The sequence below is a fragment of the Saimiri boliviensis genome, chromosome 2 (assembly GCF_048565385.1).
Source record: "Saimiri boliviensis isolate mSaiBol1 chromosome 2, mSaiBol1.pri, whole genome shotgun sequence".
Classification (NCBI taxonomy): Eukaryota; Metazoa; Chordata; class Mammalia; order Primates; family Cebidae; genus Saimiri; species Saimiri boliviensis.
In genome coordinates, this window is record NC_133450.1 from 202,041,393 (window position 1) to 202,067,403 (window position 26,011).

The 26,011-nt window shown below is 38.6% G+C and overlaps 1 protein-coding gene across 6 annotated transcripts in view; it reads right to left on the reverse strand.

Annotated features, from left to right (window-relative positions):
* TMEM245 (transmembrane protein 245) overlaps positions 1-26,011 on the reverse strand; it is a 105,117-nt gene that overhangs the window by 77,835 nt on the left and 1,271 nt on the right. For 4 of the 6 annotated variants that reach the window (XM_003925248.4, XM_074395138.1, XM_074395137.1 and 1 more), the window contains exons 2-4: positions 16,183-16,300; positions 14,232-14,333; positions 1,720-1,836 (exon numbers count right to left, since the gene is read on the reverse strand). In XM_003925248.4, the coding sequence (XP_003925297.2) occupies positions 1,720-1,836; positions 14,232-14,333; positions 16,183-16,300 (337 nt within the window). The remainder of the gene's footprint in view (positions 1-1,719; positions 1,837-14,231; positions 14,334-16,182; positions 16,301-26,011) is intronic. The other 2 variants (XM_074395139.1, XM_010335987.3) reach the window with 1 other exon arrangement.

A 26,011-nucleotide genomic window follows, 5' to 3' on the forward strand; every position in this document is an offset into this window, starting at 1 on the left:
AATGCAACTATTATGCTACATTTTACTATACGATGCTATTATTTTTATCTCCTAGTTTTTATAAGATATACTATATACATCAGAAATTGTACAACTCTTAAAGTAGTATTAATCTATATATACCTAATGATGAAAATTATTAAGATCCTAAAAATTGCATTTTGCCTTCCATTAGAAAAAAAATGTTAATAACAAAGCATGTCATCATACAGATCTGGCTGAACCTGTAGACTGCTAATTACAAAAGTATCATACGTCAGAAAGCCTAGAAAAAAGAAAAGAAATAAGAACTCTCATAATCAGAACCTCACATTTTCCCCATGGTCTTTTACATAGTTGTAGCATGTTCCACTTATCCCTTCTCATTCTTTCTCTTCAGCTGAAAGTCAGCTCTGCCAGAGCAAAGACCTTGTCTGTTTTGTTCTCCCTCCACTGAATTCCTGGCACATACAACAGTATCTGATATATAGGAGGTGCTCACTACGTATTTGAATGAATGACTTCCCTGGGGTTTAATAATTTTCATAAGCAAATTTCATACCACACAGTAGCCTACTAAGTGCTATATCATAATTTCCTTAGGGTTTTTAATGTTAAATATTCAGCTATGAGTGAATTTTTACTACTGAGATCACTTGCACCCCAGTAAGTCAGCTCACCTCATTAGGACCAACATTCCACCCTTAACTTCAGGGCTAAAGCCCAAGCTAGTTAACAGATGCTTTTGTTTGACTTTGCTCTGAGTATCGGTCTAATTTGGAAATTTCATGTTGGTAGGTGTGACAGATACTTGGAAGAGTAAGTCCAAAACCAAAACCTCATTTCCTCTCCACTTTGGAAACATGATTCCATATGCAAGAAAATAAAGTGTTCCTACTATAGCAAATTCCTTTCTCTTAGCTGACATTTCTAAAGTCAGTTCTTCAAGGAGAATTCACTCTAAATATTCCCTAACTCCAAATACCTCTGGCACTAATGGACCTCTCAGCACAGACTGAGGTGGCCTTTTACATTCCTGAACTCTGCAAGAGTACAGCATGACTCTACAGCTGGTATAAATCAAATCTAAATACTGGATTCCTCTGGAGCTTACAACTCCCAAAGCCAGGCCACATGGGACAATGAATCCAAAACAACCAGGGAGGTCTGTTTTAGGGGTCAATATATTAACACATGAAGCATGCAAACTTTTAGAGAAAGAATGCCAGAGAAATGGATGACTGCAAGATAGAAAATAAAAGTCCTCCCGAAAAAAAGGGTTGGGGAAAGGGAACAAAAGAAAAAGCAAGAGGAAGAGACAGAGCAAAATAAAATCATGGAGGAGAACTGACAGTTGTAGAAGAAAGAAATGGAAAGTAAGAAGTCAAGATAAGATATGCATAAAGTGGGAGGAAATGTGGGAAAGGTAAATGGAGACAGAGAAAAGGAAAATAAAGAAAAAGCAATGAAGAACAAAAGAAAAATAAGAAAAGCCTTTTTTAAAAAGGAACGAACAAAGAACCAAGATAAGACATTCAAGAAGGTAAATAATGAAATGTATTTAAAAAGTGATATATGAGTACAAAGATGAGAGGGAAAAGGGTATAAAAACAGGAACCAAAAAGAATACATGAAGGATCAGCAGAAGCAGCATTTTGTGATGCTAGTTTCCTAAATTTTACATTCTATTGACATTTTATTTTCCAGAATAACCTTGAATGTCACCAGAACATCAGTCACCTGCAGGCTGAGTGGAGGGCTGGTCTTCACTGCTTGATTCATACCCTGTGATAGAGATGGCCAAGTTTGCCAGAGTAGAAGCTGCCATGGAGATAACCTGCCCTGGTAACTCTGCCCCTGTAAAAGAAGCATCCATTTTCAAAACTTTTTAACGTAAGAAATAATGGCTGCAAATTTAAACACAGTCCAAAGTTTTCAACGAAAACGAAACAAAATGGTTAATACTGACCCACTGAATCAGTGGTTCTTCACCAAGGAAGAATCCTTAAGAATCGACATGAAAGTGTGCTAAAAAAGCAAATTCCTGGACTCTCTGAATACCTTCCCCCTTTGGGAACTTCATGCTGGTGGAAGTGGCAGATACTGCACATGTAAATTTGGAGTGCCACACTTAACATTTGTTAACAAGTTGACTTTAACGCATACTTCTACTGAAAAACACTGGCCACATCAAGTCTGTGAGCTCCCTAATCTGACTGTTTCAGGCTTGTTGTATGACTAGGTCTCACCTTAGTATGAGATAGTCCACATTTGTTGATCAGAATAACAGCATTCCACAAATGAGTATGCAAATGTATGGGTATTATGCAAAACCACATAGATCTATAAATTACATAACTCAGTATAGGCAAAATCCACCACTTGAAAATCTAAAGGAACTTCATGACCTTGTTTCATGTTATATATTCATCATGACTTTGTTTCATGTTATATATTTCCATGTTAAATTCCTAACAGGTAGTACCAAGCTCAATCATTTGCACTAAATCCAAGTAAAACATTCACTGGCAAAGGAGGCCTGTCAACTTTTAATTTTCTACAACAGACAAGGAAGACTAGCTCACACAGCATCAGGTTCTAGCACACTTTCTTACATATTAGACTGGAGAGCTAAAAAACTGTATTTCTTGGATTCCCTTACAACTAAGGTCTCACATGTGACATAGTTTCTACCAAGTAGGTACACCTGTGCAAGACTTGAGAGGCTGAAGTGGCACCCTGTAATCTGGAACCACGCAGCTCTCATGTCAAACTTAGTCGATCAGGAAGACATATGGTTTTTTCACAGCAACTCAGCAGAAGTTCCAATGGTTCTGATGTCTGGTCTCTAACTTCACGGCGGGCAGCAGCAGACATGGCCCTCTGCCCAAACAGTCCTTCAGTGTCACTGAGCATTTCTTCTGAATGCACTGCTTCCACCTCTGTTAGATTCCAAGATCAGTTGTCTGGTCTTTCCAGAAATTCTATATGCAAAAATTGTAAATGCTAACCAATACCTCCTACTATTTAAACTACCTGGAGTAGATTCTATTGTCCACAACTAAGAACAGTGGCAATTCCTAGTCTCCAAGTCATACACCCACATTCATACAACTGAGACAATACTTTTGGTAGGCCAAGACCGTTATGGCAACACAGGATTCTGTCACATCAATGAAAAGAGCCATGACCCTTCAGAAGGCCGATGAATTTAAGCTCCAAATTAACTCCACATACTCAAATATCCAAAGCTGGCCCTCTCCCAGAAAGCAGTAAGCCAGAGCCTGAGGTGGCTCTTTGGTAGATTCAGACATCAGGATAAGAGTACTAACCTTGCTCAATCATACCCTGTCCCTCCTCTAATACCAATAAATGCTCCCGTGACCTGAAAGAGTTTGGTTTTAGATATGGTATCATCTCTCTCAATAGGAGAGAAATTCAAACTCATGGTCTGAAAGGAAAGCATAAGTTAGATTTCTGGATTAGGGCCTTACTCTCCGGCCTGTATATTCAGAGTGCTTCTGAAATGCTAATAATACAACGAAGGCTTAGAGAGAAAAACAGTGTCTTTCATGTCTTACATGTACTGTGTGCTGGGGATAAAGACACAGACCCTGCCCCAGGGAATCCTGTAAAAGATATGAATTAAGAACCATATAAATAAAATGTCTGCATACAAATTAGGGTTGCTATTAAAAAAAAAAAAAATCCTGGGTATCTTGTGACATCCTAACATCTTGGGCAAAAGGAAAGCTGTGAGAAGAACCCAGCATGTTAAAGAGAGTGAAAGAAGGTCAGTGTGTCTGCAGGACAGACAAGTAAGAAACTGGTATCAAATAAACAAGGCTGGAGAGGTAAGCCAGATGATGCAGATCACAGATCACACGAAGGACTTTAGTCTTTATTCTCAGAGGAAGAACAAAGCACTGAAAACTTGCAAACAGGATAGTAGTCTTTTTCACTGACATTTTGAGATAAAAGTATACTCATATGCAGTTGTAAGAAATAATCCCAGTGTACCATCATTTGTCCAGTTTCCCCTGACACAAGATACAGAACAGTGTCATCACTACAAGGGTCTCTCATGTTAACCTTTTATAACCACACTCAACTGCCTCCCACCCCTCCCACAACCCTGTAAACAAATAATCCATTTGAGATATAAGAAGATGATTCTTGCTTGTCTGAAGAAAGACTAGAGGGGATCTATAATGGGTACAGGAAGATAAGTTGTTGCAGTGTACAGGCAAGACGTGACGCCAGCATGGTCTACAGTCACAACAGGGAAGACAGAGAAACTCGGCTGCATTAAAGAGACATGGTAGAGTCAAAGCGGACCATACTTGGTGAGGAAGCAATAAAGGAATCAAAGAAACAAAGGTTTCCAACTTTACAGACTATGGTTAGACAGAGAAAATGTAGCAGAACTGGATGAAGATTCTTGACATGTTAGAGCTCTTTTTAGACTCCCAGACAGAAGTTCCACAAACACGCTGAGTGCAGTGGCTCATGCCTATAATCCCAGCACCCTGGAAGGCGGAGGAGGATGGATAACCTGAGTTCAGGAGTTTGAGACCAGCCTGGCCAACAAGGCAAAATCCCGTCTCTACTAAAAATACAAAAATTTGCTGGGCAGTGGTAGGTGCCTGTAATCCCAGCTACTCAAGAGGCTGAGGGCAGGAGAATCACTTAAACACAGGAGGTAGAGGTTGCAGTGAGCTAAGATTGCACCACTGAGCCGGGATCCGCCACTGAGCTAAGATCACACCACTGCACTCCTGCCTAGGTGACAGAGTAAGACTTCGACTCAAAAAAAATAAGTTACACAATTAAACTGACTTATACCAGAGATGGGGCAAGACTTAGGTTTGCAGCAGTACACCCAGGGAGAATCTCTTAGACTCCATTCAAGAGCAAAGTTTGGGAACCGCTAATGGCCTGGGATAGTACAGTAGGAAGAGGAAAAAATGAAAACAAAGAACTTCGGGTCAAAAAATTAAGAATTCTCTCTCACATAAGATTACAGACTAGTCAAGGGTCTTGAATTACTGAATTGGCCTCTTCAAAAGTAATTTAATTAAGTGGTCACTCATCTTGAGATACTGTGAGTAAAGTAAGTTCCTTGATGGTTTTTGCAAAATAACAAGATCATTTGAAAGCTCTTCAAATAATGGACTTTCAGTTCAGCTGCATTTTAATTTACATTTCTACATACCTTCTAAGCGTTCATTAACCAAACAGGTGACCAGGCTATATGCTGAGATAACAGACTAAGACCCTGGTCTCAAATTCAATCTGATACTAAAGAACTAATGTAAAGTAAGTGTAGACTGCTAGGGGAGCAGTGTGGAAATCAAATCCATGCAGGGAGGTCTGGGGAGGAGTTGAAAAGAGCTATCTGATAAAAATATTAAAAGATGCCATCCTTGAAATCCATTTAAACAAAAGTGAGCTAGATAAAGAAGACAGAATAGTTCTATCCTGGGGAGGAAGCTTCTGAGAGACTGGTGTCTTAGAGACCAGGAGTAGAAAAGTGTTTCAGGAAGACAAAAAAGCAAGTGTGAAGACACAATGGCAATAAAAATCAGAGCGTCCTCTTCAAAGAACTCTAGGAAGTTCAATATGGCCGGAAGACAGCGTGAATGAGAAGAGGAGAGTGGCACAAGACGTACGCAGAGCGAGGCAGGGACCCGGGCACAGAAGGTCTCATATTTACTATGAGGAGGCAGCACAATTCGGTGGGAAGCACAGGTGAGGAAAGAAGACTCCCCCAGGTTCAAATCCCAGGTCTATTCTTCCTGCTTGGATGGCCATGGACAAGTTACTTAACATCAAGATGTCCCAGTCTCCTCATGTATAAAATGAGGCTTACATAAATTCATGTCAGAATAAAGTGAAACAATACATATAAAATGCTGGCTAGGCGCAGTGGCTCACACCTGTAATCACAGCACTTTGGGAAGCCAAGACGGGTATATCACCTGACGCCAGGAGTTCCAGACCAGCCTGGCCAACATGGTGAAACCCCATCTCTACTAAAAATACAAAAAAATTAGCCGGGTGTGGTGGTACACACCTGTAACTCCAGCTACTTGGGAGGCTGAGGCAGAAGAATCACTTAAACCTGGGACATGGAGGCTTCAGTGAGCCAAGATGGCACCACTGCACTCCAGCCTGGGCAACAGAGCGAGACTCCATCTCGAAAAATAAATAAATAAATAAATAAACAAATAAAATGCTTAGAACAATGCTGGGTATGTAGCAGTACTCAATAAATGTTAGCTATCATCATCATCATCATCATCAATATCAATCTACTGGCTTTGACAGTATAAACTAGAAGCAGAAGCTACGAATACTTCTGTACCTCTCCTCCCATTTCTACTATATATTATAGCCATCTATCTTCCCTTAGTAGACATTTTTAGATCTCCCCACAGAGCTAAGCAAACTACCTTGCATCTACAGAGTATGCACTGAAAGACTTGAGTAAAAGCTAAAACCAATCAATTAAATCTTTAAAACTGTGGCTTAAAGGATAACTCTCCAATTTGCTAATGGCACTAAAATATGCAGTAAATATGCAATAAAGCGTAGCTACATCAATGGAAACTGCAATATTTTTCAGTTAATACACAAATGACTCAGCAAATTTTTCAAGCACCTCAAACTTCACAAAAGCATGAAAGGAGTAACACACAGAGAAAATCAACAAAGTATTTGAAAATCATGAATATAAGACTTGGAAAACTACTTTTATGCAGCAGATCTGTATTTTAATGACTTCTTAGTGATACCCTTCAGCACTTCAAAAACCACAAGGAATTGGCCTGGAATCAGAGTCCAAAAAAAACCCCAAAAACAACAGTCAGGCAGCGAGATGATAAACTGAACAGAAGAATGCCAGGACTGAGAATCTTGGCCAAGTCATGGTATTAGAATGGTATTAGATTAAAAAGCCACAGCTAAAAATAGACACATCAACAAGGGAACATAATCTTGGGACTCAAAGACTAAAAATAAAAGGAAAGAGCATCCAAGGTTTCAGGTATCAATCTACCTAGAGACAGGGCCAGCATTAAGTAGAAGCCAAACAACAGGGATCTACACAAATCCAAACAAGCACGCTACTGACATTAGCAGCCTAGCACCAGGGGACAGAAACTCAGAGTCCGGCACACAAGAAAGAGACCACAGGTGAGATAGTATCTGTTAATACAACAACTCAACAATCAGCAGACTAACTTTTTAAATAATCATGGGTAAATATACTTTGAATCCAGTCTAAATAAGGAGATACTTCTTGATCTACTCCATTCTTTTTCACAGGGATAGCAGCAGTTGCCAGAAATACACAAAACCATGCTTACTGGAAGGAGGTACTACATACCAAATAAAACCTCCCTAGCCTGCAACAGTCCCTTTGAAGAAGGCTTCTGTTTCCATTACTAATGTGGAAAATACAACTCCCTCTAAATGGCTTCTAGTATCATGTCACAAGGGCCTGGAGATGTACCAGTAGAATTTTCTTTAGGCCTATTTAACTTAGAGCTATCAGAACTGAGGAGTGGAAGAAGAGCAATAAAAAATTTAGTTTGCTCCCTTTTTCCAATTTGGTCCTGACTAAACCAAACTTGTTCATTCATATTTCATTCTATCCCAAAACGAGTAAGGCAACTATAAGGATTCTTCTCGCAAAGACATGTGTAGTCATTTACAAACAATTACCAATGTCAGGAGAAACAGCACTCAGCTGTACTTGCTGGTACTTCTCAGGCTGGGTATCCCAGGTATTATAGATATAGCTGATGCTTGTTTCACTAACTTTTGAAAAAATTTCCTATACTCAGAGAAAATGGCTCTGTGAGCCTAAGTTTCTTCATTTGTAAAATAAGTATAACACCAATCTCACTAGATTTCTTTAAATAAATTAAGAGCATTTTTAAATAGTCTAACACAGCTTTGCTTATAGGAGATAACGATGCTAGTGTCTCTCTTTCCTTGGATGCCAAGGAAACACACTGAAGGTGGATTCCAGGTGCTATAGTTTGATTGATTATCCTCTAAAACTTATGTTAAATTTAATTGCCATTAGCACAGTATTAACAGGTAGGACCTTTAAGAGGTGTTTAGGCCATCAGGGCTCAGCTTCATGGGTAGGATTAATGTCATTATAAAAGAGTGAGGTTAGCCCCAGCCCTCTCTTGCTCACCCTTCTATCATGTGATGACACAGCAACAAGACCCTCACCAGATGCCAGCACCTTGACGTTGGACTTCTCAGCCTCCAGAACTGTGAGCCAATAAATTTCTGTTCAATGTAAGTTACCCAGTATGTTTTACTCTGTCATAGCAGCACAAAACAGACTAAGACATAAGGTTTCTATTAAATACAGTTTCTGGGATCCAAGAGGCAAGGGAGCTAGGTGAAGTAGTTGTTTTAAGTCAACAGGGCCAGTGTGGAAAACTGAAGGAGCAATCAATTACAACTGATGTCAGAAGGATGAGAAGTCAATACTTTTTCAGGATGATTGACACTTATTCAAAGAGCCTGGGGAGGGGAAAGAACATGGAGCTTAGGGCAAGAATCTATGTTTATTTATCATTATATTATTATTATTATTATTAGTTTTAAGTCAGGGTTAGCCCAGGCTGGAGTACAGTGGCATGATTACTACTCACTGCAGCCTTGACCTCCTGGGCTCAAACAATCCTCCAGCTTCAGCCCTCAAAGTAGCTGGGAATACAGATGCACACTACCACACCCAGCTAATTTTTAATTTTTTGTGTTTTTGGCTTTTTTTTTTTTTTTTTTTGTAGACACAGGGTCTCACTATCTTGCCCAGGCTGGTCTTGAACTCCTACACTCAGGCAATCCTCCTGCCTTGGCCTCATAAAATGATGGAATTATAGGATGAGCCATCATGCCTGGCCAAAGACCTAAGTTTAAATCTTAGCTCCACTAGTCATCTGTGTGACTGCAAGCTAGTCAGTTAATCTCTAGAACTAAATATCCTCATCTGTAAATGAAGCTACCACTTATTTTACAAAGGTTTATTTGTTTGGGTTCTGTTTTGTTTGCCTGTGGACTTGATAGCACATTTTAAAACAGTTAAAAGTTCTTGCCTCCTGACAGGCACTTAAATATTTTTCCCTTATATTATTTATCTTGAGCTTTTGGGAAATACTATGTTAGAACTTCTCAGATCTAAGAGAAAACCACCAACTAAGGCCCTTGGGTTCAGAAGGAACCACTGAAACTAACTCAGCAATTATCCACAAGAAGAGTTTTCTGAGGCTGAGGAAGGAGCATTGCTTGAGCCCAGGAGTTCAAGGCTGCAGTGAGTTATGATCACACACCACTGCACTCCAGCCTGGGCAATAGAGCGAGTCTCAAGTCTCTAAAAACAAAATAAGAATAACAAATAAATAAATAGAAGAATATTCTGGGTCCAGGAACCAAATTCATACTTTGAATTCTGATGAAATCCAGTACTAATTCTGTAAGTCTAGTGAACCACAGATCATAAAAGTTTCTACAGCACAAAACCTTCAAAGCTCAGAAAACAGAAAGATACCTACGCGAATGACTGGAAAACAAGAGCAAGTGCTACAAAGGGACATTGGAAATGACAAGGGAAGAGCCGATGCACACATTTCGTGACAGTATACTAAAGCATTCCTGTACCTACCTACATTACAGTGACATCTATAGCAGGAAACTTTAAGTAGAAGAGAAGGGCTGTCCCATTACACACCAGATGGTTTGAGTTCTGATCCTTAAAAAGAAACAATGTTCTTAGGGGCAAGAAGAAAAAAATACTCAAATTTAGGAAAAAAAAAAAAAAAAAAAAAACTTAGAAGATTTATTTTATGATGAGGATTATTTAGAAATCCAGAAAAGAATTCAAGATCAATAACCTATCTTGAGGCAGACTGAAATGAGAGAAAAAAACAAAAACAAAGACAAAAACATGATTTCCAAATCTGTCCTCAACATTTATTCTGTGTGTCTGTGATTTCCTTCCTTGTCATAGCCTGTAATACAAATAACAGCAATCTGGCTTGCATATCAACACATCACTATTCTAAGTTTATGGGTAGTAATCATAACCGACCATGGTCTCCTTTTTCCCCCTGCTCAAAACTTGGTCTTAGAAGTCTTATCCTTACAGTTTTCTGGCTGCCATCATTGAACGACTAGAATTTACACTTGGAGAAAACCCAACTGCAACCTTTGTTTTAGACCTGCATTACTTATATTCTTAATAAGCTACTTACTTAGCCCTGGACAAAAGCAGTCTAAAAGGGAAATCATTCTGGGGTAAGGGGTAAAGGGTAATCAGAGCTGTCTGAATCACTTGCTATTAGGTGAAAGAAAACAAAGGAGATAAAACCAACCGGAGAAACAAGTGGAAACCGCCAGGCTTTCTATAGTAATTGCCAAAACAGGAAATTTACTTCCACTAGTCAGATATATAAGCACAGAGTAACAGATTATAATCAGGAAGACAGGCTGAACAAAGAAAACTTAGACACCAAAATATAAAATAAAATCTTCCCTATTTTCCACTGTCAGAGAAATATGTAATTAAAGTTACTTTGTTTCAGTTATTTTAAAATTCTAAACATATATTTACGAATAAAAATGTGGCTTACAATTGTTAGATATTACTCATTTATCAAATAAAATAAAGAGCAAATTAATTTTTTAAAAATTTTACAAGGTATATGTACAAATACAACAGAGTGCCACAAACAGTCTCATGATTAGAATAGAACAAAGATCTTAAAAACAATGTAGGCTGGGCGCGGTGGCTTACACCTGTAATCCCAGCACTTTGGGAGGCCGAGGCAGGTGGACCACCTGAGATCAGGAGTTCAAGACCAGCCTGGCCAACACAGTGAAACCCTGTCTCTATTAAAAATATAAAAATTAGCTGGGCATAGTGGTATGCGCCTATGGTCCTAGCTACTCAGAAGGCTGAGGCAGGAGAATCACTCGAGCCTGGGAGACGGAGGTTGCAGTGAGCTGAGATCATACCACTGCACTCCAGGTTGCCAACAAAGTAAGACTCCATCTCAAAAAAATTAAATATATCCTGACACCCTCCCCACTTACAGCTCATTAGAGACCTGTACCTTTAACAAACTGTTTCCAGATACAGGTCACTCACGGCCAGGGTACCTCAAAAAAATCTTTAAAAGTACATGGTCTATTCAACTTTGTACTAGAAATTCCAACCAGAACAATCAGGCAAGAAAAATAAATTACAGGCATGCAAATTAGAAAGGAAGAAGTGAAACGATCCCTATTACAGATGACTGACCTTATATATATAAAATCCTAAAGAATATACCAAAAAAACTACTGAAGCTAATAATTTCAGCAAAGCGACAGGATACAAGATCAACAAGCAAAAAATCTGTTGTATTACTACCCAGCAGCAATAAACCATCCAAAAAGAAAACTAAGAAAACAATTCCATGTATGATAATATCAAAAAGAATAATGAATAAATTAAAGGTGCAAGACATACAAAGAAAACTACAAAACACTGCTGATTCCCATGTTTGTTGCAGCACTGTTCACAATAGCCAAAATTTGGAAGAAACCTAAGTGCCCAGCAACAGATAAATGGATAAAGAACATGCGGTATTTACACACAATGGAGTACTATTCAGGCGTAAAAAATAATGAGACTGTGTCTTTTGCAACAACATGGATGGAACTGGAGGCCATATAAGCTAAGTGAAATAAACTAGGCACAGAAAGACAAACATCTCACATTCTCACTTATTTGTGGGATCTAAAAATCGAAACAATTGAACTTAGAGATAGAGAGCAGAAAGATAGTTACTAAAGGCTGGGAAGGATAGTGATAGAGTAGGGGAAAGCTGGAGATAGTTATTAATAGGTACCAAAAAACTAAAAAGAATGGACCAGGTGCAAGTAGTTCACGCCTGTAATCCCAGCACTTTGGGAGGCCGAGGCAGATGGACCACCTGAGATCAGGAGTTCAAGACCAGCATGGCCAACATGATAAAACCCTGTCTCTACAATAATACAAGTATTAGCTGGGCATGATGGCGGTGCCTGCAATCCCAGCTACTCAGGAAGCTGAGGCAGGAAAATCACTTTAACACAGGAGGCAGAGGTTGCAGTGAGCTGAGATCACGCCATTGCACTCCAGCCTGGGCAAGAAAGCATCTCAAAAAATAATAATAAAATAAAATAAAAAGAATAAGACCTAGTATTTGATAGCACAACAGGGTGACCACAGTCAGTAATTCAACTGTGTATGTTTAAATAACTAAGAGTATAATTGGTTTGTAACAAAGGACAAATACTTGTGGGGATGTATCCCCATTTTACATGATGTGATTATTACGAATTACACGCCTGTGTCAAAACATCTCAAGTACCCCATTAATATATACACCCACTATGTAGCCACAAAAATTAAAATTTAAAATTTAAAATAAACACAGCTGAAACAAATTAAAGAGTAACTAAATAATTCATCCCATGCTCATAAACTGGAAGGTTTTTATGGTTTTGTTTTTTTATATTGTAAAGATGGCAATGCTTCAAGTGATCTCTAGATTGAATGCAATCCCTAACAAAATCCCAACAAGGGTTTTTGTTAAAACAGAAAAGCTGATCGTAAATATGGAAATGCAAGGGACCCCAAAATAGTCAAAACAATTTTGAAAAGGAAGAACAAAGTTGGAGAACTCATGCTTCTCAACTTCACAACAAACTACAGTAATCAAAAGAATGTGTTAACTGACACAAAAATAGACATATAGATCAGTGAAACACAACAGAAATGGCAGAAACAAACCCATACCTATATGGTCAATGATTTCTGACAAGGGTGCCAAGGCCATTCAATGGAAAAAGGATAGCCTCCTCAACAAACTGTGCTGGGAGAACAGAAAATACGCAGGCCAAAGAATGAGGTTGGACCCTTACCTCAGATCATGTACAAAAATTATTTCAAAATGGATCAATGACCTAAATATAAGAGGTAAAAGTATAAAACTCTTAAAAGGAAACTTAAGGGTAAGTATTCATAACCTTGGATTTGGCAATTGTTCGTTAGCTATGACACCAGAAACACAAGAAACAAAAGAAAAAAAATCGATAAACTGGACTTCATCAAAATTAAAAATTTCTGTGCCTCAAAAGAGACTATCAAGAGAGTAAAAATACAACCCACCAATGGAATATTTACAAATCATGTATTTGATAAGGGTCTAGTACCTAGAATATATAAAGAATTCCTAAAACTCAACAACAAAAAGGCAAACAACTTAATTTTCTTTAAAGGAGAAAGAATTTGAATAGACATTTCTCCAGTGGCCTAAAAGCAAATGAAAAGATGCTCAATACCATTAGTCATTTGGGAATGCAAAAGAAAACCACAATGAGATACCATTTCACACCCACTAGACTGGCCCTTATCAAAAAGTAGAAAATAATAAGTTTTGGCAAGGTTGCAGAGAAATTAGAATCCTCATACATTGCTGGCAGAAATTTGAATGGTCACGTGCTGTGGAAAAGAGTTTGGCAGTTTCTTAAAAAATTAAACACATATGACCCAGTAATTCTACTCATAGGTAAACATTCAAACGAACTGAAAACATGTATTCAAATAAATACTTGCATATGAATGATCACAGCAGCACTATTCACAATAGCCAAAATGGTGAAAATAACCCAAATATCCATCAACTGATGAGTAGGCAAACAAAATGTGGTGTACTCTTACCATGGAATATTACTCAGCCATAAAAAGGAATGAAGTACTGATATTATGTACAGGGTTTCTTTCTGAAGTGATGAAAATGTCTATAGACATTGCCCTTAAGTTTCCTGTTAAGAATTTTATACTTTCACCTCTTACATGACCAAAAATAGAGGTCACGGCTGCACAATACTGTGAGTAAATTGTATGCCATTTTTATATGGTTATTGCCCTTTAGCCCTCATTACTCAGGAGGCTGAAGTTGGAAGACCCCTGAGCCCAGGAGTTCAAGGTTACAGTGAGCTATGATTGTGCCACTGCACTACAGCCCGGGCAATAGAGTAAGACCATCTCTAGTATGTTTAAACAATGTATTTTCCATTCAGAAACCACCATAGGTTTTTAAATAGATTCAAAGCATTTCATCGTAACATTTTTTTAAAAGCTACTCTCCAGAATACTTCAAAGAGTAATATTAATAGAATGCCCTATTTCTTACCAGAAGACTCTTTTTCATTCTGTTTTTCATAGAGGGTGCCCACAGACATCAGGAAAACAATAACCAGGAATACTGGAATTCTCCATGAGCCAGCCAGGGATGCTGCAAATTATTAAGAATTAACATTTTTAGTGAAATTAAAACCCAGTACTTGTTTTTGTAAGATTCAATTTTGTAGTTTGACAGAACAATCTGGTATATATATCAATTACGGAATTACTTACCAAGCAAAAAAAAATTTTTAAGTCCATTAGATAGACTAAACTTCAAGGTTTGTCAAAATTATGTTCATCCCTACTCTCAGAGCCCCTGATCAAATGGATAGGTTATATGCCAGCCTACCTTTAATAGGGTTCTATTAAAGAGAGTCTATTCTAATGCATACTAAGGGTCTAAAATCATCCCAAACTCAAACCACCTACCTCATCCCAGAATGACCAGAATTAGGCATAGATCTCAAAGTTATAAAGTCTGATCTGGTTTCCTGAAAATACCACAGGGTGTGAACTTTATCTCTCAAGAAAGAGAATAGCCCAAAAGAGCACAGCAAAAGTGTCAATGTCTCCTCCTCAGCATATAATGCAAAAATGTTTACAATTCGGCCAGGCACAGTGGCTCATGCCTGAATCTCAGGACTTTGGGAGGCTGACAGGTGGATAATTTGAGGTCAGGAATTCAAGACTAGCCTGGCCAACATCGTGAAACCTCATCTCTACTGAAAATCCAAAAAAAAGAAAAATATTAGCCAGGCATGGTGGTACACACTTGTAATCCCAGCTACTTGGGAGGCTGAGGCAGGAGAATTGCTTGAACCCGGGAGGAGGCGGCTACAGTGAACCGAGATCACACCACTGCACTCCAGCCTGGGCAACAGGGCGAGATTCCGTCTCAAAAAAACAAAAAACAACAACAAAAAAAAATGTTTACAAGTCACCAAGAAACACGTCCCTACCTATAACCATTTCCCTGAGTCCACCTAGAACCTCATAAACATGCCTGTTTGCCTGCCTCCCTCCTCTGCCTTCCCTGAGTTCAAAATGAGTCATATCTGACATAAGGGATCTTGCAATAAATTCCTCTATCATTCCAACTCAACAAAGCTAGAAAATAATGCTTTGTTTGACATCAAACAACAACAGAGACATTACTGTTTTATTATTTTATTTTCAACAGTAAGAAACTACTTTAAGGCTTTCTACTGCCCTGGGTTACTGAATTGTGTTGTTTAATTAGAACTTAATGTTTCCATTGGCTCAAACTTGAGAGATGAAAGTCTCAACCATAAGCACCATGCTGAAAAATCAACATCTGAGCAGTCACCTGCTAACATAACAGGGGACCCATTACTCTGAGCAGCTCTGACATGAATCATCCTTATGTAGAAAAGAGATTTGCCTCTCTGAAGCTACTCACTACTCTGACATCTCTCTCTCATGGTTACAGAGATCTATTTACAGTACTCTTTCACAGACGCTCCTTCAAATATCAGAAATAGGCTTTCATGTTGTATATCCTCCTTACCTCTATCTTCTTTCCACCCTAGAGCCCTGGTTCCCTCCTCTTATCCAGAGTAAACATCTCTAGTTCCCTTAACCGGTTCTCACACATGATTCTGAGCACCTCTTATCATTGTTGACTGCTTATCTATATCCTCCCCTAAGTATGACACTCAGAAATGATACGAGAATCCAAGGGCGCTCTACTTTTTAAGATGTATTGACTTTTGAAAGGACCTTTTGGAAAATGAACATGTAACATAATTAAAGACATTTGAAAGCACATCATTTTCATTAAAATTTAATGAAACATTAAAGCATAACATTTTCTAAAGATTAAAGAATTTTAAATGCAACATATAACACTACAAAGAATTCACTTTCATTCACACAGTCAGCCTCTGCTAACCTTAAGCTAGACTTAAAAAACATTAAAAAAAAAAAAAGGAACCCACCTAAATGAAAAAGCAATATAATCCAGACAGGAATTGAAATTGCTCTCAAGTAGCGTTCAGTGCTTGCATTCCACTTGAATGAAACAGTCAACACATAGCCAACCACCAATGTCCAGATCTTAAATAAATGAGATAAAGACACAGCTGTAAAATTTATACACATGAAAATGAACATACAATTATACAAAATCTGCAAGCATCTATATAACAGGAGTGCTCTGGACACAGCACAGAAAAGATGAAGGTTGATGATGCCAAAGAAACATGCCTAGGTTCTCCTCATTTAGAGAACTTAAGTTTTAAAATACTAGGCATCTAAAATCCCATGTAATGATATTATTTAAGTAGTTGTTTAACAAAAGACACATAGCTCAAAATCCATCTTATATATAAAAATACTTGAGGTAAAATATTCAATATATAAACTATGGATTTAAATTAAGTCTCTTGTGGAATTCCTACAGTTTTCTCTGTTGATCAATGTTTAGGGGAAAAAAAAGGAAAGAAAAAAACAGGAAAAGAAAAACTTTCCAAAAAGAATCAGGTTAAAAGATTCATTTCAGCTTATAAAATATGCTTATTACTGGGAAAAGAATTTCTTAAAAGTTAGAAAGAAGGCAGCCAGCTGAAGTGTGACCCTGATGAAATAATCTAGGTAACAGATGGTTAGAACCTAATCCAGAGTTATGATGCACCAGCTGAAGAAGTGTGGCTGAAAAAATTATTATTAAAGGAACAAACTGTAGGACTTCAGAAGACTCAGCCAGGGTACCCTCCTCAGTTCTTTCCACATTAAAGTTAAATGATTCTAGAGTTTAAGAAGCATCAAAAGAAACCAGCATAGCCTACACAGAAACTCATATTTTAATAGAACATTAATAAAACACATAATCCAGAACACATCTAAGCACAAGTAACTTATTAACATTAAGACCAGGAAACTAAAATTCCAAGTTTGACATGAACCTTGAAAAAAAAAAAAAAAGGCAAATTAAGACAAGAAGAAACTTCAAGCTATGTAATTCAGAGCATGAAGAAAAAAGAACTGATAGAATTACTACAAAAGACAGAAAAAAACTATCTCCTACGTTATTTTGGTCAAATCTATCAATAAAAATAATCTTTGCATCTTAAAAATGTTTATAGCTTCTAAGCTCAGAAATCAGCTTTCAGACTTTTTCCTTACTAATGATAATTCTGAAAAAGCTTTAAATATAAAGAAGCTCATCAGTATGATTTAGAACAGTGGAAAAAGTGATTACCTACAAGGTCAACTGGGAAATGATTCACTCAATAAAATGTTATGCAACCATTAAAATGATTTCTTAAAAACAAAGACTATATAGTTTTAAAACTCCCAATACAATATTAAGTTAAAAGTAAAATACAAGGCATACATGATGTGATTACATCTACCATATGGTGGAAGGAAAAGAAAATGTTAAGAAGTTAGTGGTTGTATTTGGGTGGTAAGATTTTGTTTTTACTTACACTTTTTTTCTGTATCTTCCAAATTGCCTTTAATAAGCACTAATTCTTTTATAATAAAAAGGACATTAAAATATCTTTCTTCAAGTGACTCTATCAGATGAAATATTAAAGAGCTCTGAAGCTCAAAAATATGAGGACATGGGAAGTGAGACTACAGCTGCTTCAAAAAGTCCAGGCTTGCTGGACCAGACCCATTAACCCTGGGAATTCAAAGAATTTGAGATCTGATTGTAGAGTGCAGAAAAAAATCTGAGTACAATAATAGTACACTTATATAACATTCCTATGTGCCAGGCCCTATTCTAATGCTTTATATATATAAACTTATTTGATCCTCATAACCGCACAAAATAAGTACTATCCTCATTTTACACATGAAAGAAATTCAGATTTCAGAGAAGTGACTTGTCTAAGGCCACATAGCTAATAAATGACATAGCCAGGATTGGAACCCAGGAATCTGGCTCCAGAGCCTGCTTTTCTAGCCATAAGGAGAAAGCAGTGTGGTGCCAGAATACTAAAGATAAACAAAAGCTGCACCAATTTTCACAAGGGAAAATAAAAATTGTCAATTTTGACAAGTTGTTGAAATTTTTAAAAAAATCCTCAGTAAATGGATAGCCTTCAGAGGCACATCGCAGTCAGCTCCACCCTATTAAACATTCAGTCAGTCATTTAGATGAAATACTAGAGGCACAAGCATCAAAAAAACTGATTTTTGTGTAAAAAAAACTGAGTGAAGCCAGAACAATGGGCTAATCCAAATAAGACTAAATTATATGAAAAGAAATGCAAAGCTCTGCTTTTAGGTTCAAATCTCAACTGCACAAGTATGGAATGGAAAAAGAACATTTAAATCACTTTTCAGTTCAGTATGCGTCAGCGCATGACTAGTCAAAGCACTTATTTCTAAAAGTACAATACTCATATCAAGGAAAGTGATTGTTTCAATGAATTTTGCACTGCCAAACCACATAACAAAATTCAGCCTGGGAAAGGAAACAGAAATCACATCATGATATATAAATGTAGGTAGGGGGAAAAAAAGTTTTACTTAGAAAAGAGAAAGAAATATCAGGATTTTGTAGCTATCTTCAAATAATTTTTAAAATGTGATCTGGGAGAGGCATAAGACTTAATTTTCTGTGGTTCTGAGAGCAGAAATAGGTGGGACTTAGGAAACAACACAGCTCAGTAAGAGGACAGGTTTTTCCAATAAACTATAGCTGTCTACAAATGGAATAACCACCACTAAAAGTGTTTTGAGCAAACGTGGATCAGAGATGACTTACTACCCTTACTAAGGGTAGCAAGAAGCTGAACTGGAAATCACAAAAGGTATATACAGTATACCTCCAAGAAGTTTTTGTTTCTTATCTGTATGCATAAGGAATTAGTATCACTTGCAGGCAGAGAAAAAATAAGAGACTGAATACTTCAGATTTTTTAAGAGAAATTTATGGTCTAATGAGAAACATTTATTTTCATCTACCAACCTGAAATTCACAAATTACCTGATTCCAGTTTTAAATAACCATTTTAAAATAGATTCCCCAATTCCACTTTTAGGAGTATTTTACAGAACCACTGCACACCATACAAACAGATATAAAAATATTCACTGTTGCCATTCACAATATAAAAACTGAAAACAAGTATCATTTTATAGGGAACTTTGTAAATAATGTTATCTCCAAAAATTGAGTAATTATTCAGACTTTCAACAGTATGATGAATATTCACATCCAGTGCTACAGCATCAATTTATCCATGTGTAAATCTATAATGGTGAAAATATACTCAAAAAATGTTTTAAAATATTATCTCTAGATGGTTGGATTTAAAGGAGTAATTTGCTTCTTCATGTTTTTTTATACAAGTGCTCAATTTTCTTCTAAGGTTATGTGGTATCTTTATAAACAGAAAAAGAAATATTTTTAACTTTTGGAAAAATCTCTTTTGGCTTCCGGATTTTTTTCCAGTATATTGAAGTGTTTCCTCAGAAAAGATTCACAGAAGTAATATTAATTCAAGAGGCAGGGCCATTTACAAAAACACTTTAGAGTTTATGTTAAGCCCATTATAATTATACAATTACCAACAGTTAAAAATGTTTATCAAAGTATTCTAATACAAATTCAGAGCTAAGAAAATCTGTTAGAAACACTTTCTAAAACGCACCCAGGGGGAAAAAAGATTCACACTACAGCAGTATTAAAAACAAAGAAGTGGCCAGTTACAGTGGCTCACGTGTGTAATCCCAGCACTTTGGGAGGCCAAGGCAGGCAGATCACCTGAGGTCAGGAGTTTGAAACCAGCCTGGCCAACATGGTGAAACCCCATCTCTACTAAAAATACAAAAATTAGCCAGGTGGGGTGGCGTGTGCCTGTAATCCCAGCTACTTGGGAGGCTGAGGCAGGAGAATTGCTTGAACCTGGGAGGTGGAAGTTGCAGTGGGTTAAGATTGCACCACGGCACTCGTCTGGTCAACAAGAGCAAAACTCCATCTCCAAAAAAAAAGACGTATATCTGTAAGTGCTAACAAGGAAAGATGTCCACAATACAGTGATAAAGGAAAGAGCAAAGTACAGAACTATATGTATGTTATCTTTGTTTTAAAACAAAAACCCTGTACTTTATGCACTCACATGGGCATAGAAGTGAATTTAGAAGCCTACACGTTAAACAGTTAACAGCAGTAACATCTGTACAGTGGAAATAGTGGTAGGGAAAAGGGATCATTCGGCCAGGTGTGACAGTTCACACCTGTAATCCCACACCAGTAATTCCAGCTTTCTGGGAGGCTGAGGCAGGCAGATCACAAGAACAGGAGTTCAAGACCAGCCTGGCCAACATGGTGAAACTCCCGTCTCTATTCAAAATACAAAAATTAGCCCAGTGCAGTGGCAGGCGACTGTAATCCCAGCTACTTGGGAGACTGAGGCAGGAGAACTGCTTAACCCGGGAGGCAGAGGTTGCAGTGAGCCAAGATCACACCACTGCACTCTGGCCTGGGTGACAAAGCAAGACTCCGTCTTGCAGTGGGGGTGGGGATAATTCACTTTTACCACATACACTTCTATGCTGCTTATAGATTTTTGGTTTGGTTGGTTTTTTTGAGATGGAATCTTGCTCTGTCTCCCAGGCTGGAATGCAGTGGCGAAATCTCAGCTCACTGCAACCTCTGCCTTCCGGGTTCAAGCAATTCTCTTGCCTCAGCCTCTCAAGTAGCTAGCACTACAGGTGCATGCCACCACACTTGGCTAATTTTGTGTACTTTTTAAGTAGAGACTGGGTTTTACCATGTTGCCAATGCTGGTCGAGAACTCCTGTGCTCAGGTAATCCGCCTGCATCGGCCTACCAAAGTGCTGGGATTACAGTCGTGAGCCACCACGTCCGGCTGCTGCTTATGTTTTTTAAATTTAACAAACATATTTTCCTTGAGGCAACATTTTAAATCACTAAATATCCTTTAAAATAAAAAAATAAGAATTGTACATTCATGTTTCACACACAATTTCTAGTCTAGGACCCCTTAAGAATTTTTTAATTCTTAAATCTTTGCTAACACAGAAACATGAGGTTAACAAGTCAACTTTATATATGTTTAGCCTCTGAGAAAACCTATTCAAGTGTGAATTTTTTTCCAGGCATTAAATCAATGAGCCACAGTTACAGATAAGAAGGCATGTTTTTCCAAATATATGTTCTCCAAAACAACGTGTCCTTTTCAAAATAGACATTCCATAGTCGTTTTTATAGCACCAATGTGCCAGACACTACATAAAGACTACATAAAATTTGGCAAAATTTACTTAACACTACAAGTAAAGGGAACTAATAGGCAATCACATTTTCCTTTCATTTCACATGATTATCCACATATGCTTTTCTGATTAAATAACTTATTAATGTAGAAAACATTAAGTAGAGTCTGCCTTTTCAAATGTCTTTGTTTCATTTATTGTCATCTGGGCATTAACTGAAAAAACAATTTGGTTTGCTCCTTTTACCCGTTTTTGCAGAACAGTTGCCTAAGCTTTTTTCAGAGAGAATAAAACTACAGGCTGGGTACAGTGGCTCACACCTGTAATCCCAGCACTTTGGGAAACTGAGGCAGGTGAATCACCTGAGGTTAGGAATTCAAGACCAGTCTGGCCAACATGGTGAAACCCTGTCTCTACTAAAAGTCCAAAAAATTAGCCAGGTGTGGTGGCAGGCGCCTGTAATCCCAGCTACTCCTGAGGCAGGAAAATCACTTGAACCTGGGAGGCTGAGGTTGCAGTGAGCTGAGATTGTACCATTGCACTCTAGCCTGGGCAACAAGAGCAAAAGTTCGGGGTTGGGGGTGGCAAACTACAGTCCTCCTCCCAAGTTATGGAGCCACAACCCTAATCACAGCCTCAAGCAGCAACTGCTTCAGGTCCTTCAATTAATCGCTTAATTCTAATGTGAAAACTGTTCTCTTTGTTATAAGGCAACTTAGAGTCAACAATCTTTATATTTGAAGTCTTTAACTGAGAAAACTAACCACTGGAAACTTTTCTCTTGTTTCTTGCTGCCAGACAAGCAGAAACAAACCTAGAAACGTTTAAAAGTGGAACAGCGTCAGTACTGAACAGCTAATGTCTACTGCTGAAAAGCCTCATGTGATCTGTAAAATAGAACATCGTGAAATCTTAGAAATTGTTCAAGCCAACCCCTCACTTTACACAACTGGGGCTGAACATCCCAGAGGAGGGCCCTGGTCTGCCCAAGGTCACAATGTTAGTGGCAGAGCCAAGTTTAGAACGTAAAGTTTTCTGATCTATCAGCCACTATTCTTTCCACTTCATGCTTCTTTAAAAAGATGTAAACAGTGGGATCAGAAACCACAGGAAAAAAACAAATCTGCTACTACTACAAAAACTAAATGGTCTTCAAATTTTCTACCAAGTCTAAAGTAACGGAGTGAGGAAGATCAGAATGTCCCCCAAGAGACAGTAATGATGGAGCAGGGCACATCATCAGCTTTTTCAAATTACCTTGCACAACTCCACCACGGGAAGATGCCAAGAACTGAGTAATATGTGAACCTGGTGCAACAGCTGATTTTTTTTAAGTGTTCTTAAATCACTAAGTCAGTACAATCTTCTGACATATTTGAAGCTGTTGAAAAAGAATTACTCATCCCATAAATGATTAGTTTTTCACTTGTAAGCAGCACTGAGTTTTAGGAGACTGAAGAAATCTACAAGTGATGTGAAGAGGAACTGAACTGGAGGGATAAACTTGTGACAAAGAAAAAAATAGGTGCAGGCCAAGCACAGTGACTCACAACTGTAATCCCAGCACTTTGGAAGGCCAAGGTGGGTGGATCACCTGAGGTCAGGAGTTCAAGACCAGCCTGGCCAACATGGTGAAACTCCGTCTCTACTAAAAATTACATGAAAAATTAGCCAGGGGTGGTGGTAGTTTCCTGTAATCCTAGCTACTCGGTAGGCTGAGGCAGGAGAATCTCTTGAACCCGGAGGTGGAGGCTGCAGTGAGACAAGATCACACCATTGCACTCCAGCCTGGCAACAAGAGTAAAACTGTCTCAAAAGAAAAAAAGAAAAACGTAGGTCCTGAGGACATTACAAAGAAAAACTGACAGTACCTGGAAAACCACACAGATATAAAGACAAAAGAGAGGAAAGCACAGAGATGACTAACGTTTCTAGATAACTAGAATCCTAATATCCTGCTGGTTTTTTCCTAGTAACTAGAATCCATTTATTTACTTAGTTATTTTTGAGACACAGCCTTGCTCTGTCGCCCAGGCTGGAGTGCAATGGTGCAATCTCAGCTCACTGCAACCTCCGCCTCCCGGGTTCAAGCAATTCTAAGGCCTCAGCCTCCCAAGTAGTTGGGAATATGGCGCCTGCCACCACACCCAGATAATTTTTGTATTTTTAATAGACATGGGATTTCACCATATTGGCCAGGCTGGTCTCAAACTCCTGACCTCAGGTGATCAGTCCACCTCAGCTTCCCAAAGTGCTGGGATTACAGCTGTGAGCCACCAGGCTCGGCCTAGAATCCATTTATATTAAAAACAATTAAACACAATGTATTAGGGAAAACTTTTTTTAAAACCTTATTGAAGGTTAGTTACTACAAAGAGTTTTGAGCAGGACTTCAACTGCTGCTAGGTCTACTGAATGCCATTTACTGACAGCATGAACAGATAAATCTCTAAATTAGTTTTCTCACATATGAAATCCCTCCCTCCTACCTCACAGGACTGTTGTGAGAATGAAGTAACACCCATGTAAAAGAACCTAATCTAGTGCCTGGGACATGTAGATGCTCAAAAGCTGGAATTTACATGGATAAACTGTCAGTTCATCAAAACAGGGATTCACTTAAAGGTAACTTTTCTTTCTGCCTCTCTCATCTTTACTGCTCTTCAGCACCAGGCTCATGGTTAAAGTAGCCTAGAAAGCATAAAGACCACTGTTCTATACCAGGCAACCCTGCTTCGGCTCATAAAGCCAAACCACTGTGAACTGTGGAATGGAAAAGTTCCAGAGTGGGCCTCCTGCCCAGCCACATAACCTACTTTCACTTCATGTTAGGCCTTAATCAGCACTTAAAAAAAAGTGGGGAGGGGGCATCTCACTATATTCCCCAGGCTGGTCTCAAACTCCTGTGCTCAGGCAAACCTCCTATCTTGGCCTCCCAAAGTGCTGGGATTACAGGCATTACGTCATTATGGCCTAGCCTTTAATCAGCACTTCTGCTTTTTTGGAGACAGGGTCTTGCTCTGTCACCCAGGCTGGAGTGTTAAGGTACAATCTCATCTCGCTGCAACCTCTACCTCCTGGGTTCAAGAGATTCTTGTGCCTCAGCCTCTCGAGTAGCTGGGACAACAGGTGTGCACCACCATGCCTGGCAAATTTTTTGTAATTTTAGTAGAGACTGAGTTTCGCCATGTTGGCCAAGCTGATCTCACTCTTAACCTCAAGTGATTCACCAGTGTGGGCCTCCCAAAGTGCTGGGACTACAGGCATGGGCAACCCCACCTGGCCTTCATCAGCAGTTTTAGATGAGAGCAAGGACTCCCTGCCTTCCCAGGTACACCTCACCTCCATCCAACTATCCACCCTTAAGTGCTGCTTGAGCAGAATGCAACTCCATGCCTCATTTCTCTTAAACTACAATCAACTTGGAGCCTTTCAGATTTAGCCCCTCTACCTCTCCCTACTCACTTCTACTTAACTCATACTCTTTTATGATGAGTTTGTTGGGTTTTTTATCCCTCTCTTTTTCCTTGCTCCCAACACTTGAGCCAAACAGCTTAAATTTCAAGCTTTTTTTTTTTTTTTTTTTTTTTTTTTTTTTTTTTTTTTTGAGATGGAGTTTCACTCTTCTCACCCAGGCCGGACTGCAGTGGTGCAGTCTCGGCTTACTGCAACCTCTGCCTCTCAGGTTCCAGTGATTCTCATTCTCCTGCCTCAGCCTCTCGAGTAGCTGGGATTACAGACGTCCGCCACCACGCCCAGCTAATTTTTATTGAACCAGCTGGCCAACATGATGAAACCCTGTCTCTACTAAAAATACAAAAATTAGCTGGGCGTGGTGGTGGGCACCTGTAATCCCAGCTACTCAGGAGGCTGAGGCAAGAGAATCGCTTGAACGCAGAAGTGGAGGTTGCAGTGACTGGAGACGGAGATCGAGGAGACACTGCACTCCAGCCTGAGCAACAGAGCGAGACGCCGTCTCAAAAAAAAAAAGAATACACGCATATAGGATTATATGTACTTTGAAGTCAGGACCCGTATCTTATTCCTTTTTAAAATCCCTCACAAAGCCCAGTACCTAACATATACTCAATCAACTTTAAACATGAACCAAGAGGTGGTATTGAGAGAACAGGAGAGAGCACGGGAGTTCTGGATCATTCACCACTCTACCAATAACCTCAGGCAAGCCAAAACACTGCTTGACAGATACGGGGAATTATTAATACTTTGCAACTTAATGATGTCAAGGTACCTTGAACTTTATTTCACTGACAAAAGAAGTGAATCAAACTTACTTGTAAATGGCACTGTTTACTTATCAATCGGCATTCTTACGCACTAAATCTCCACTTGTTTTTAACAGTCCCAGTTAAATGTGGATCATTAACTAGTCTACAATATAGTCTGAGTTAGGAATTGTGTCACTAGATTATCTTTGAAATCCCTTCCAATTCGAAAGCTCCCTAATTTTCTAAGAGCAAGGTCATGGTAATCCAAGCATCACAAATCTACGTCTTTCTCTTTCACGCGGTCAGCTGCTTTACTCCAGGCGGGAGGTGTGCCGGGGCA